Here is a 14,212-nt window from a genome sequence, read left to right as displayed (position 1 = left end):
CTCTGTCACCCAAGCTGGATTGCAGTGGTGTGAACATGACTCACTACAGTCTCAATCTCCTGGGCTCAAGAGATGCTCCTGCCTCAGCCTTCCAAGTAGCTGGGACTACAGGTGTGCACCACCACACCTGGCCAATTTAAAAAATTTTTTTGTAGAGCCAGGGTCTTGCTATGTCTTCCAAGCTGGTCTTCCACTCCTGGGCTCAAGCAGTCCTCCCACTTCAGTCTCCCAAAGAGCTGGGATTACAGGCATGAGCTATCACACCTGACTGCTTCCCCTTCTTCTTCAGGTCTCAGCCCAAAGGTCACTTGGAGAGCATCACTGTATTAGGCTGTTCTTATGCTGTTATAAAGAAATACCTGAGGCTGGATAAATTATAAAGAAAAGAGGTTTAATTGGCTTACAATTTTGCAGACAGAACAAGAAGCATGGAGTTGGCATTTGCTTCTTGTGAGGCCCCTGGAATCTTAAAATCATGGCAGAAGGAGAAGGGGGAGCAGGTGTCTCATGCAAGAGTGGGAGCAGGAGAATGAGAGGGGGCCAGGCTCTTTCAAACAACCAGCTCTCACGTGAACTCACTCATCACCAAGGGGATGGCACTAAACCATTCTTGAGGGATCGGCCCCCATGACCCAGACACCTCCTTCTAGGCCCCACCTCCGACATAAGGGATTACATTTCAACATGAGATTTGGAGAGGACAAATATCCAAAGTATATCAGTCACTATTGGAAACCACCTCATGTTCTATTTGTTTATTGTTCATTGTCTTTGCCCTCTAAGAGGCAATGCCCAGGAGAGCAGGAGCCCAGTCTATCTCATTCAGGTCTCCAAGACCCCGGGCCTGGCCCATCGTGGGCTCTCACTGCTCAGCAGCTGCTCTGTGACCTGCAGGCCAAAGCAGCCTTGAGCTCTTCCCTGAGACCAGGCTCTGGTCTCACTTTCCCAGCGTCCTGTGACTCAGCACTGGCGAGGTCTCTGGGCCAGCCCCTGGGCTGCAATAGGAGCAAAAATTGGGCAGTTGTCCATGCGTGCTCCTAGGGGTGGGATGGATACATTCTTGCCCTCTAACATCCAGTTCCTCTTCTTGCTCATGGAGCCTCTGTTTTATTCAGGGGTCAAGTAGTAATGGACCCAGCACTGAGGGCTGAATGCCCTGGACAAATTCACCCTGCTCTCTTCTGCTAGAGCTGGCTTCAGGACAGTGACATGTGGGAAGGAAGGCCTCTGGGGAGATATGGTGGGGGATCCCCTTCCCTTCTTGTTTCCAGAACAACTTTTGGGTTTGTTTGTACCTCCTGTGCCTGTGGTGGCATCTGGCAGATGTGGGGAAGCTAAGAGAATCTGGAAAGCTGACCCAGAGCCTGACACTAGGCTGAGAGCTGCCTGCCTCTAGACTCTTTCTTATGTGCCTTGACAATGCCTGTTGGTAAATCCAGTTTTAGTTGGGTATCTGGTACAGCCTAGACAACCCTAATAGACACGGTGGGCTTAACAGATCGTTCTGTTCAGCTCCACGTGAGAGGTGCTCCAAAGAGATGGAAATGAGGCGTGGTGGGCACAAAATGTAGTTACCATTTACAGGGTGGGGTTTGGAAAAGCAGGTGAGGCAGCAGCTGGGGAGGTGGAGCTCCCAGCCAGGTGACCAAAATCCAGTGCTGGAGAAGGGTTAGCAACTGGCTGTCCTGGGAAGCAGACCTGACTGGCAGTGTTTGCTGCCTTCTGTGTTGTCAGCACTTCACCTGATGTCACTCAAGGGGGAGTTGAGCAGAGGCCGCACCAGTGCCCCTCCTGAACTGCAGCTTGGAGCCCTGGGTCTGTCATAGAATCACCCGATGCTTCCCTGCTCTGCCTGCCTCTAATCCAAAGATTTTCTCAACATCTGATCCTCCTGACCCACCTGGGCCAACTTGCCCACCTCTGAGAGGCTGCAGTTCTCATGGGGATTGGTTGCAGATGCACCCACTGGCTTGACGTGGTGGGCTGGGCTGTGTCTGAAAGGACTGAGGGAAGCAAACCATTCCACCCATTGCCTTTGCCCAGCATTACCTGCCCAACCAGCCAAACTCAGGCCAATGCTGCCCTCCTGGATTTCCTGGGAGGGTGAACCACACGCATGTCCTTTGCAGCCACATTGAAAAGCTATTGGAGAGCTAATTTACTAATAGCAGGATCACTCTCTAGGATTACAATACTCTAGGGTTTTAAATGAAAAACAGTATGATGCCTATCTGAAAACTCCATCTAATCCCCCAATATCACAAAACTCTGCAAATATAGCAATCCTCAACGGACTTCTGCATAATGTAATGTATTTAAAATACCAAGTACCTAATTATATAATCCCTGAAGAACTCAGCAGTGGGTACATTTGTATCTAGTACGTGATGACCCTGTTCATTTCAGATGCTGTAGGAGATGCTATGGGTGCCTGCTGGGCCCCTGTGCCTACCCCCAGCTGCTCAGGGTTGAAGAGAAGAGCTGGACTTCTTTCCTGGGACTTAATCCTGATCTACAAAGTTACTTTACCTAGAAATACCTGGGAAGTTATGCCCTTCCTAGGGCTGGCGGGAGAAAACACATTATGTTATGCATAATTTGGGACATATACTAAAAAATGATTTGTTGTTTATCTGAAATTCAATTTTAACTGAGTGCCCTAATTTTTTATTTGCTAAAGCTGGCAGCCCTAGCCTTTCCCCAGGGGCCTCCAGCCAGTGACTGACTCATGTAGGAGCACAAAGGCTGGCCCCTGCCTCAGAGGGACAACTCTGTGATGTCATTCACATTTGAGAGCTCCCTGCTGGGTCAGACTGAGGCTCAACTGCTGCTGAATCTGTACCTTTGCCTATTTCTACCCCATCTCATCCTGAGAGCACCCTCCCACTCAATCACAGGTGCCAGAATCCTTATCTCAGACTCTGCTTCAAGAACCTAACACAGTCTACCGGGGTGGTCCTAGAAATCAGCCTATGAGGGTGGGACTCTGGAGTTGGATCACTTCCCAGCTGGATGCCACCTCACTGGTGGTAGGAGTACTGACAGTTTCTGGCACATTGCAGCAGTGGATTGCCAAGGCCCTGCCTGTGGGGAGCAGGGATGGAGGTGGACAGGGAGGTACTTGCTTACTTAGTGTCTCTGGCACTGAGGGTGTGGGGGAGATACTAACTCCACAGGAGTATGAGACCTGTGGATCAGTGGAGTGATGCATGGAAAAGAGAAAATGGCAGGCTCAGGTCTATTGATTTAAAGCCAAGTCTGAGAGCCAGAGGGTCTTCTCGGCAGTGTTTAAAGAGACGCTTGTCTCCTGTAGTGAGGCAGGCTGAGCTGGAGACCAGGCACAGGACTCAATTGTAAGAGCAGCAGCAGAACTTCAGCAAGGGCTGAGTCCTCCACGAAGGCAAGCCAGGGCCCTGATGGGAAGGAGTATACGCAATGGTATGCTGGGAAATGGCTAACAATCTGCCGTCTAGAGATGCGGGATGCCCTGGTTTGTAGCATTTTCTGATTTTCATGGCTTAAATACACCCACCATGGCCCATTTCCAGCTACCGACATGGTGTCACCGAATGAAGATTTGGAAAGAGATGTGTACAACTGGCTTTCTAATGTGCTAGTGGGTACACTTGAGAATTTTGAATTCCCAGATTCCCACGAGCCACCTGCACCTACAGAAGTAGTCTTGCTGTGAGAAGGAGGCCTTTTCTCTCTTGAAAAGTATGCAGATGTCTGAAAGAGAAAAGTGCCCCAGGAGACATGGCATGCCTTCCTCAGGATTGGCCCCCACTTCCCCTCCTGGCCACAAGGAGGGTCAAATCTCAGCATGGCCCAACTTGGACCTGTCAAGGAAGAAGAAAAAATTGTATGCCAAAGGAACTCAGTCTTTGGCTAACAAGTACTAGCAGGAAGTGGGAGACTAGATCCCAAAGGTGCTGGATCCTGTGCTTGAGACCAGATCCTGAAGGTGCTGGACTGAGGCAGGTGGGATATCAAGAGGATAAGGGGACTTTGCTGATGTGGGCGCATTCTCCTATGATGCAGGATTTAACACCCTGGCAAGGGTCCCAAGAGAGGGCTCTGATACATTGCTGGGGTGGCTCTTGGTAGCTTAGAAAAAGCAACAGCTCGATTAAATGAAGTAGAGATGCTTGAGTTTACGTGGTGGGCCAAAAGAAAGTGATCAAAAGGATAAAAGAAATGGGGCAAAATATAATTGACCTACTCTATATGATCTAAAAGGCTGTAAGCTGGCTATGTTCCCTGGAAAGGCAGGGAAGACACTCTGCTTCCCAGCCTGTAAAGAATCTGCTGGTGTCGGGCACATGGTTGAGGCTCAGTAGGGCTGTCCTCTGTAGACCAGAATTGATGGGAGACAACTGTTTTTCAGAGCTTCTCCCCCTAATGGCAGTGGGGATGATAGATCACTTAAGGGCAGAGACCAGGGGCAGCACTTAGAAGCACATCAGAAGCAAAGTGGGAATAATTATCATATTGGGCACCAAGGTCAGACTAACAACTAGAAGGGATTAGCTTATAGGGGTCTAAGGAGAAGGCTAATAGAGTGTTGGATGCTTAGGGGCCAGAAAGGATGAACAGAAGGCCAAGGTCAGTCACCCCAGTGGAAAGTTATGATGGAAAGGCACAGTTCCCAAACCTCAGCCAGTTCTCAGAATCAGAACCCATTGATTGAAAGAGGGACTGGGTTTCTATGAGGAAAGACTCTGTAGCCCACAGCAAGTGTGTATAACAGGAATCTATGGCTATTTATATTTGACCACACTGAGTAAGGGTAACACTCAGATCTTTTGATAGTGATTTCATAGCAATTCACACTTTTTTTTTGAGATGGAGTCTCGCTCTGTCACCCAGGCTGGAGTGCAGTGGTGTGATTTTGGCTCACTGCAACCTCCGCCTCCTGGGTTCAAGCAATTCTCCCTGCCTCAGCCTCCTGAGTAGCTGGGATTACAGGCACCCACCACCACGCCCAGCTAATTTTTGTATTTTTTAGTAGAGATGGGGTTTCACCATGTTGGCCAGGCTGGTCTTCAACTCCTGACCTCAGGTGATCCACCTGCCTCAGCCTCCCAAAGTGTTGGGATTACAGGCGTGAGCCACTGCGTCCAGCCAGCAATTCACACTTATATCTAGGGTCCCAAAGTGCTATCATGGCTGTCCTAGTAGAGTGCAGGCTTATTGGGGTAAGATGGCAAATATAGTTCTGGCCCAGGTATGTCTCACATTGGATCCACTAGTTCTGTGTATTCAGCCAGAAATCATTTCCTTGGATCCTGAATAAATCATTGGAATGGATATACTTAACCATCAGAAGAGCTCTTACAATGGTTCCTTGATTTATAGAATAAGCAACATTTGTAATAGCAAAGGTGAAGTGAAAATGCTGCACTCCCACCCAGCCAAAATAGAAAAACACAGATCTGGAGGGATGGCAGAAATTATTGCCATTCTCAAAGACTTAAAGGATGTATGTAGAGTGGTGGGTCACATCATATCAACCTTTCATTCTCCAGTCTGATCTCTGCAAAAACTGGTTGGATCAGTCCTGACCCTTAGGCTATGTGATTGGCAAATCTGATGATACTCTGCATGGAATGTGAGATTAGGCCCCAACAGGAGTCACTGTCCAAACCCCTAGGGCTCTGGACCAAGGTCATGCCATCTGCAGCAGAGAACCAAACACCACTTGTAAAGCATTTCCTGGCATGCCACCCAGCAGAGTATCTGACCATAGGACATTAAGTGACCATGTGGCTATAACTGCCCATTATGAGTTTGGTGCTCTCAGACCCACTAGGTCATAAGCCATCCATCATAAGATGGAAATGGTATATCTGGAATCAGGCTTGAGCAGGTCCAGATGGCACAGATAAGCTGCAGGGACAGGTGGCCCAGACCCACCTGCCATCTACCACTGTTGCACGAATATTGGCCCCTGTACCTCTCTTTCACTCACATGCACAAATGGCCTCTTGTTGGGGGGTGTCTTTTGTCTAGCTGCTGGAGGAGGGAAAAACCCACCTATGCATTGATCATGGATAGGTTAGTTTGGCATGTTGATGCAACCTGGAAATGGACTTCTGCTGTACTTCAGCCCCACTCAAAGTGGCCCTGAAAGACACTGGGGAGAAGAAATCCTCTTAATAGAGTTTTGGAGGGTGCACCTGGTTGTTCACTTTGTGTGGAGAGAGACGTGGCCTAAGGTAAATATAGACTCATGGACATTGGTGAATAGCTTAGCTCGTTCTTCAGCAGCTTGGAAGCAGCAACATTAGAAGATTGTGGAAAAGCGGTGGCATGGGGTTGTAGAGATAAACCTGTGTGAGTAGGCACAAAGTATGATACATTAATGACAGCCAGAAACCACTTCTTGTGGAAGAGGCAATAATAACCAGGTGGACAGGATGGCCAGGCAGCTGAATGTCGGCCACCATGCACTCAGAAATAATCATGGGGTCAGAGAAGGAAGCCATGCCTGTGCCCAGAAGCATACATTCCCTCTCATCAAGGCTGACTTAGTTTTGCTGCTGTTGAATGTAGGAACTGCCAGCAATAGCAACTGGTGCTGAATCCCTGGTATGACACTGCTCCTGGAGGAGACCAACCAGCCACTACTGGGTGACAAGTTGACTAAATCGGACCCCTTCCAACCTGGAAAGGGCAGCATTTTCTCTTGACTTGGATTGACATGTATTCCAGCCAGCAATGGACTTGCCTTTCCTACCCTCAGTGCCTCAGCCAGTCCTGCTAACCAAGGAATCACAGATAGAGTGGTCGAGCATCCTCTTGGAGGCACAGTGGAGCTGTCATCTTGAAGATGACACCCATTAGGAGGGCCCACTGTCCTCCAGAATGCAATATACACTCTAACGGCTATGGGATGAGGCCATGTTCCTGAAAGGTAAAATATGTGGGTTTGGGAACCAAGAGCTCTTCATCACTCTCCATGATCCACTTGGGAAATTCGTGCTTCCACCATTCACAACTTCGGGTTTTGTGGGTCTAGAAGTCCTGGTTCTCGGAGGGGGTCCTTCCACCAGGTGATACATTAACACATTCACTAAATGTACAGCTACAATTGCCTCCTAGTCATGCTGTGCTCCTTGTGCCAGTAGCCAAGCAGGTAGAGAAAGGTATTACCATCCTGGCACAGGGAGCATAATGTGGCAATTTACCCTTGTCATTAGGAGGTAAGACTACAGCTACATAATGGAGCAGGAAGAATATGGCTTGCACTCAGATGATTTGCCAGGGTGTTTCTTGGGAGTCTCATGTCCAGTTGTAATTGGGAATGGACAACTTACAACAACAATAGGCTGATAAAGGAATCCAGGATTCAGATGCCTCAGGGATAAGGGTTTGGTTCCTGCTCTGGGCAAGCCACCTAGACCAGCAGTGTTAGCCAAGGGGAAGGGGACACTAGAATGGATGGTGGGGGTGGGGCATGATGGTGAGTAACAGTGACAGTCTTACAATCACCTGCAGAAGTGGGCATTGTAGTTCATCCTTCTGTTTCTCCAATTGTAAGTTCTCCCAGAAGCTGTGCCTGGATGGAGAGAGCTTAAAGTGGAAAGCAGTAGGTCTGAGCAGTCAAGGGGTGGACTGTAGTGCCTGCTATTGGTGCCTCACTGGCCGACTGGCCTGCACACCCAGCCTTTAGCTGCAGTGAGCAGCAGCTGCAGACTGCTCACAGCTACACCCTTCTCCTGAGAGTTTCCTGGAAATGCCTGGAAGATCTTCCCTCCCCCCGGCCCTCAGCTGATGGCTTTGATACAGGTACAACAGGCTGGCCCCTCTCCCAGGAGGGACAACCCTGTGATATTCTTCATGCATCAGAGCCCAGGTGGAACCAGACTGAGGCGGACTTAAGCTGGACCTCCCTCTTTGACTGGCTTCTTACCTCTCGTTTTCTGTCCCCCCAACTTCCTTACAGCTCCTGCTGACAGCACTCCTGCAAACACCATTTTCCAAGAATTCCAATCTCAGGCTCTACTTCTTGGGAACCTGACCTAAAACAGAGGCAAATCATGTTTTCCCTTCCTACTGTGCAGGCTGGCAGCAGACAAACGATGCAGGCAGGCAGTGAGACTGAGATTGGGTCCTCCTGGTGGAACAGCTGGGATATGATGTCCATACCCTCTCCCAGGACCCAGGTGGGACTTGAATACTGATTCATCATACTCACTTTTCATTTGGAGAGTGAATTTTGGGTAAATGACTTTGCAATCCATGAAAGTGAATACTCAGAACGTTTTCAGGTAGCAGAGGATCCCTGTACTTCCAAGACAGAATGTTCATTGAGATCAGCCTCACAGCCGTGCCCTCTGGGTCACAGCCTAGGAGCACGGAAAATCCCACTTCTTGGCCTCCCCAGCACTCCCCTTTCCTACTTGTTTCTTGGCAGGGCTGATAGTTGCTGGTTGTCTACAACAAAGATCCCACTAGGAGGGGCTAATACTCAGGTATTGCCAGGTAAGGAATGCTGTGAATATCACTCCAGGTCACAAGTGCGTGTGTTAGGGGACTCCTGGGACTAAGAAGGGTTTGGTAAGAGTAATCTGTGTTGAATCTAGCCTCATTTCCTTTTTCTTTCTTTTATAGTGTTTAATTTTTTGGTAATAGAGAACTTCAAAGTAAGTAAAGGAGATAGTATAATAAACTCTGATGTACTCACTGCCTGATATCAATAATTGCAACCTTAATTCATTCTAGTATATTTTTACAAGTGTTTCAGACTGAAATAAAGGGACATGTTCATCCTCAGGTGTAGAAGCAGTGAGACAATTTTCCACCACGGAGGAAGATGAAGAGCAGGAGAGGAGAGGCTGGTGGCTCCCAGGAGCCGGTCACCTGCCCCCACTGCAAGGCCCCTGTGTGCTCAACAAACTGACCCTTGCGCAGAGACTAAGGCTCACTTATTGGAAACCATTATTGTTACAGTTACTAAGTAATTAACAAGTGATGCATAGGGCTGGTCAGTTATGTGACTGTACGTGCGCGTGTGTGCACGCACGAGTGCATGTTTAGGTCATTACAGAAACACCACCATTTCTTTGTAATCAGCTGAAATCACCACTCATTAGTGGGCCTCTCGTGGGCTATAACTGATTTTACAGCCACCTGTCATTTCTTTTTTCTTTACAACTTTGTGCGTTTGTGTTTTTCATGGCATGCTCAGGGTACACTATGTCCTGCATGCAAGCAGGAGGCTGCAGGGGCTCCAGCTCCCCTTCTCAGGCACGTCCCTCTTGATGTAATGTGTAGGATGGAACTTCTTCCCATGCTCTCTGTGAAGGGGCCCCGCAGCTCCCCAGCTGGGACAGCTGCTCTGGAGCCTTTGGCAGGGCTGGGCACCTGTGGAGCCTGAGGCCAGACCCAGGGAGCCACACTGTGGGAACCACAGGGCACCTGGAACATCAGTTTAATCCGGGCCTGTCTGTGAGTAATAGTGTTACAGTGGGAGGGCAGGAGGCAGGGTGAGTCAGTGGCTCCTGGAAAGGGATCTGTCATGACTCACATGGCGTTCCTTCCCTCACCCTTCTATCCTTCTACTTGCAGGACTTTCCTACAATTCTGTCTGTGCTGGTTCACGGTTATGTAGCATCAGGATGGGGCTCCCTCTTTGCTCAGGCCAGCAAAAGAGAGACAGAAAGAGAGAGAGAGAGAGTTGAGAGAGAGAAAAACAGACACACACACACAGAAAAAGAAATAAAGTGAAATACAGAAAGATAGACACAGAGAGAGAGAGAGAGACAGAGTGACAGAGAGAGAATACTACAGACAGACACACAGAGAGACAATGAGACAGAGAGGGAGGGGGAGAAAGAGACCGAAAGAGAGAGATACAGAGAAGTTCACACAGCTGTGAGGGGGCTAAAAGAGGAAGTGTCCACTCCTGAGAAGGGAAAGGAAGAGAAAGGCAGAAGGAGGGGCTGGGCCAGGTGTCCCAACACAGGGACAGGAGCACACAGGGGACATGCCTGGGCTGCCTCCAAAGGCCTGGCTCAGCTGAGGAATGACAGACCCCACAAGGGGCTTCCCACATCAGATGGGCCAGAATGTTCCCCTGGAGGTCACTAAACAGGAGCTCAAATCTCTCTTGCCTTGGGGTGGCTTCAAGGCAGAGGCCAAGGGCACTTTGTGCCTCTCTCCATCTGTCCCCTCTCCTCCTGGGGGGTCCTGCTGTGGGCAGGTGCAGGTGTGGGCCTAGCTGCATCAGTCAGAGGGACTCATGCTGGGGCTCCTGTGGCCCACTGATCCCCTGGATCTCACTAATGATGTCCCCTTGGCTTGCTCCTGCCCTGGGGCTTCCTAGACATAGCTACTCCTTCTGAGGGGTCCTCATCCCCAGAGGCCTGGGCCACAGGCAGCAGAATGCTTCTCCTGGGGACAGCCCCCACTCTTGTCACCTCCCAGCCTGGCCCGGCCTCCTGTCCTGGCTACAGCAGGGGCACTGGGGTTGTGATATGGCATCTGATGGATGGCCCAGCCCTGGTCCCACAGATGCAGCCCCAGCCCTCACCCCCACACCAGCTGCCTGCCCACAGCGTGCCCATTCCCTGAAGTCGGGGACCTGTCACTGCTCCCCTAAGCCTTGGCGCTGCCTGCTCCTCCCACACTGGCCTCTCCTCCCAGCACACCTGCTTGGGGGCCATCTGGAGCTTTGCAGTCTGCACACCTGTCTCAGAGCAGGTGCCATGGCAGTATGAGGGGGCATCTCTCCTGCTGGGGCCCAGGACAATTCCTGCCAGGGATGTGGGTAAGCATGACGGAGTGCACCTTATTCCATCCTCATTCCACTTCTGGGGCAAAGGTGCCCAGGGCAGCTGGAGGGAGGAAGGTCAGTTCCTCCCGGCATGCCCTCCTGGTGTTATGGATTGAATTGTGTCCCCCAAGATTCATATGTTAAAGCCGTAACCCCAATGTGATGGTATTTGGAGATGAGACCTTTGGAAGATAATTAGGTTTAGATGAGGTAGGGAGCCCCCAACATAGGACTAGCATTCTTATAAGAAGAGACACCAGAGAGCTTGTTTTCACTCTCTCTTCACCATGTGAGGACACAGCAAGAAGGTGGCGGTCTGCAAGTCAGGAAGAGAGCCCTCCCTGCAACCTGACCATGCTGGCACCTGATCTTGGACCTCCAGCCTCTAGAATAGTGAGAAATAGATTTCTGTTGTTTCTAAGCCATCAGTGGATGGTATTCTCTTATGGCAGTCTAAGCTGACCAGTACACCTGAATCTCATCTTTCCAGGCTCCTTCCTGAAAAAAGGTCACCAAATCTATCAGGCAAAGTTAACCAGACTTACTCATCTGTCCATAGTGAGTGAGAGTGAAAATATAGACCAAAAGGTCCCCAAGAGGGGTTTCCAGGGCCAAATTTCAGGCCACCTAGAAGTGGTGGCCCAGTAAGGGATGGACCTTGATGCCAAAGGAATGAGTCAGTGATGGTGGGGTACCAGGCAACCGCAGCTGGTAAGAAGGAGCTTATGAGGGGTGGGGGTGGTGTCAGTGGAATCAGGCTTGCCCCTAAGGAGCTGACACTCACATGGAGACATCCACTGGGCACAGGACTGAGGCCACAGGCTCCTGCGACCACAGGTAAGATCTGGAAGGTTGGTACCGGCAAGACAGCTGCTCTCAATCAGAGAAGTAGAAAGAGGGAAACCAGCAACACTTTAGTTTCCTCCAAAGCATCCAAAAGGAGAAAGAAGACAGTTCCTCCTGGGAGTCTGCACAGAGACAAACACAGCTGACGTCTTGGGGACAACTTTGAAAGTGCAAGGAGGGCATTGCTCATTGCTCCAAGGTCAAACACTGGCTTGGGGTAGGGGCAGCACTTCCCAGAGACACAGGACTGGACTGGACCTGGGTGGGCCTGGACAGCCAGCTCACTTGGAAAACATCAGATCCTTAGGATGGTGCTAAAACCAAGATAGGTTCCCCCAAGACAAGGACTGAGTCCTCTAGCAGACAGGAGTGGCCATTGCAGCTCCACACTTCCCTCATCTGGGCCTTGGCACCCTGCGATCCAGGCACTAGAAGAGGGGTAGATGGGGTGGACACAAGTGCAGAAGTCAGTGATACTTATCCTGCCTTTGTTTAGAACTTGGTATTTTGTCTATCATAAATTTTTTTGCATTCATTTTGATTATTTAAAATATCATATATCTTGATGATTGATGTTTCTGGTGACCCCTTAAAGTTTGTGCCCGAGGCATTGCCTCGCTCCACTCTTGGCCCTGACAAGAATGTCAGTGACCTCCCAGGATTCTGGAGTTCACAGCTGGCCCTGGTCAGGACCAGCAGCCCCTCACACGTGGAGCAGATACAGGATGGGGCATGGGCAGCCCCAGAGTCTGAGACTGGATGCCCAGCCTAAGAAGGTGTTTCACTCACATGCCACTGTGAATGCAAGGTGCTCAGGGACAGCTCTGCTGTGGCCTTTATTAAAGTGATTCCCTGTGCACACATATGTGCACATGCATGTACACATGCAGGTATGCACAGGCACAAACATGCACACATGGCACATTCACACACGCGCACACACACACACCGGCACACTATGCTTTCTCTCCCTGTTTGGGGAAAGTGCCAGATCTCCACAGCCCACATGTCCACCTCTCCCTAGCTCCCAGCCGTCTTTCTCGTGATGCCAAAGACAGCCACTTCCTTCTCCCCAGGTGGCCTGAAGGGGCCCCTTTGGGCAGGATTTCTCATCCAAATTGCTGCCATAGCACCAGTGACAGGCAGATCTGGGACTTGATTGGGGCCTCGGCCGGTCCAGCTGTCTGGCTGCGCACCCTCTCACTTGGGCTGGTTGTTTTCCTCCTAACATCATTAGCTCTGCCAGAAGCAGAGCCAGCCCAGGGTTTATGCTGACCTGGTCATTTCACACAGAGGCGAGAGGGAAGCATGCCCAAAGTGACTGGCTCTGCCCACTTACCCCTTCTCCCCCACTCTGCCTGGGCCCCCAGCTGGGGTGATGTAGGCACATTCCCCCCAGTGTTTCACAGCAAAGTCCCCTGTCTCCAGCTCTCTCCTTGCTCACTACTGGGCTCAGGGCTGGCTCAGAGCATGCCTGGATTTCTCTTTGTTTTTGGAAAAAGTAACTGCCTTGCACTCCTCAGCAGGCCACAGCAGCCCTCGGGCTCCCTGCAAAGTGATGTCTGCGAGGAGGCAAGGCATCTTTGACTTGTCACCATGTCTAGTGAGTGTTGTCTCAAAATCAGGTAGTGGGCTTTGCCCACAAGACCTCACATTCCTAACCCCCCCATCTAGGGCTCTAAACTCTCCAGAGCCTCTCCCCAGTGAAGCCCACTGCCTGGACCTCTTGGCAGCCTGACTTCCAGGTCGCAGGGCCAGAGTCCAAAGCTGGATGGGTCTGCCAGGCAGTAGGGGCCTTCATAACCCAGAAGACACTCCTGGAAAGACCCTTCTCAAAGAGCCTGTGCATAAAATCAGATTCTGAGGCTCAAACAAACCACGGAATGTTGGGGACAGGCAAGCAAACACTCCCGGAATGCCCAATGGAGGGCGAGCTACCTTCTCCTTCTTGGCAGCCTCCATCCTGGCTCTGTCGTCCAGCATCTGCACAGCAGCCAGCGCGGGGAGCTGGGACCCCTCAGCCTTCCCCAACAGGCTTCTGAAGAGGAAATGTCCAAGGCTTCTCCCCCACAGGGGTCACGGCCCGCCCTGGGTCCCCTGGAGAATATGGTCCTCCTCGGGCTGGTTTGGGGTTTGAGGTTCAGTCACAGTTTCCTCCTTTTCATTGTTCTCCAGCCAGTCGGCAAGCATTCCCTTCCGGACCCTTCCTCGCTGAGCCTGGATGTTCTCCAGGCAGGGCCATCGCTTGGCTCTTGGGTGGCGTCCTCAGCGCTTTCTCTCCTGGTTGTGTTGAGCTGTGGGGCTTAGTGTCCTTCAGACAGATTCAGTAGGAAATGTCCTCTCCCTCCTGTGGCCTGGGGACAGCTTTTGAGTAATTAGGCTGCAGGTGACTCTGTCTCTCACACCCTAGCCTGCTTCCCCGGGGCTCAGGCGCCACTCGGCATTTCCTGCTCCAACCAGTTGTGGAGTGGGGGATTCTCCTGCCAGGGCTTACTGTGCTCCTGAGAGGGCCTGTGGTTGTCATGGTGACCAGGAGTGGCCTCAGCAGGGCTGACCATCCTGTCATTAGAGCTGCCATGCATAAAA

At 50.9% G+C, this 14,212-nt stretch overlaps 1 protein-coding gene across 3 annotated transcripts in view; it reads right to left on the bottom strand.

The window, feature by feature from the left end:
- GCK (glucokinase) overlaps positions 1 to 14,095 on the bottom strand; it is a 44,805-nt gene extending 30,710 nt beyond the window's left edge. For 2 of the 3 annotated variants that reach the window (XM_030796731.1, XM_030796733.1), the window contains exon 1: positions 13,565 to 14,070. Coding sequence is in view for 1 of the 3 variants with exons in the window: in XM_030796732.1 (XP_030652592.1) it covers positions 13,565 to 13,609 (45 nt within the window). In the remaining 2 variants the exon portion in view is untranslated. Of the gene's footprint in view, positions 1 to 13,564 lie in introns of all 3 variants that reach the window. The other variant, XM_030796732.1, reaches the window with a different exon arrangement.
- Positions 14,096 to 14,212: the final 117 nt, after the last annotated feature.

This window comes from Nomascus leucogenys, chromosome 17, assembly GCF_006542625.1.
Source record: "Nomascus leucogenys isolate Asia chromosome 17, Asia_NLE_v1, whole genome shotgun sequence".
Classification (NCBI taxonomy): Eukaryota; Metazoa; Chordata; class Mammalia; order Primates; family Hylobatidae; genus Nomascus; species Nomascus leucogenys.
This window is presented reverse-complemented; position numbering and strand designations above follow the sequence as displayed.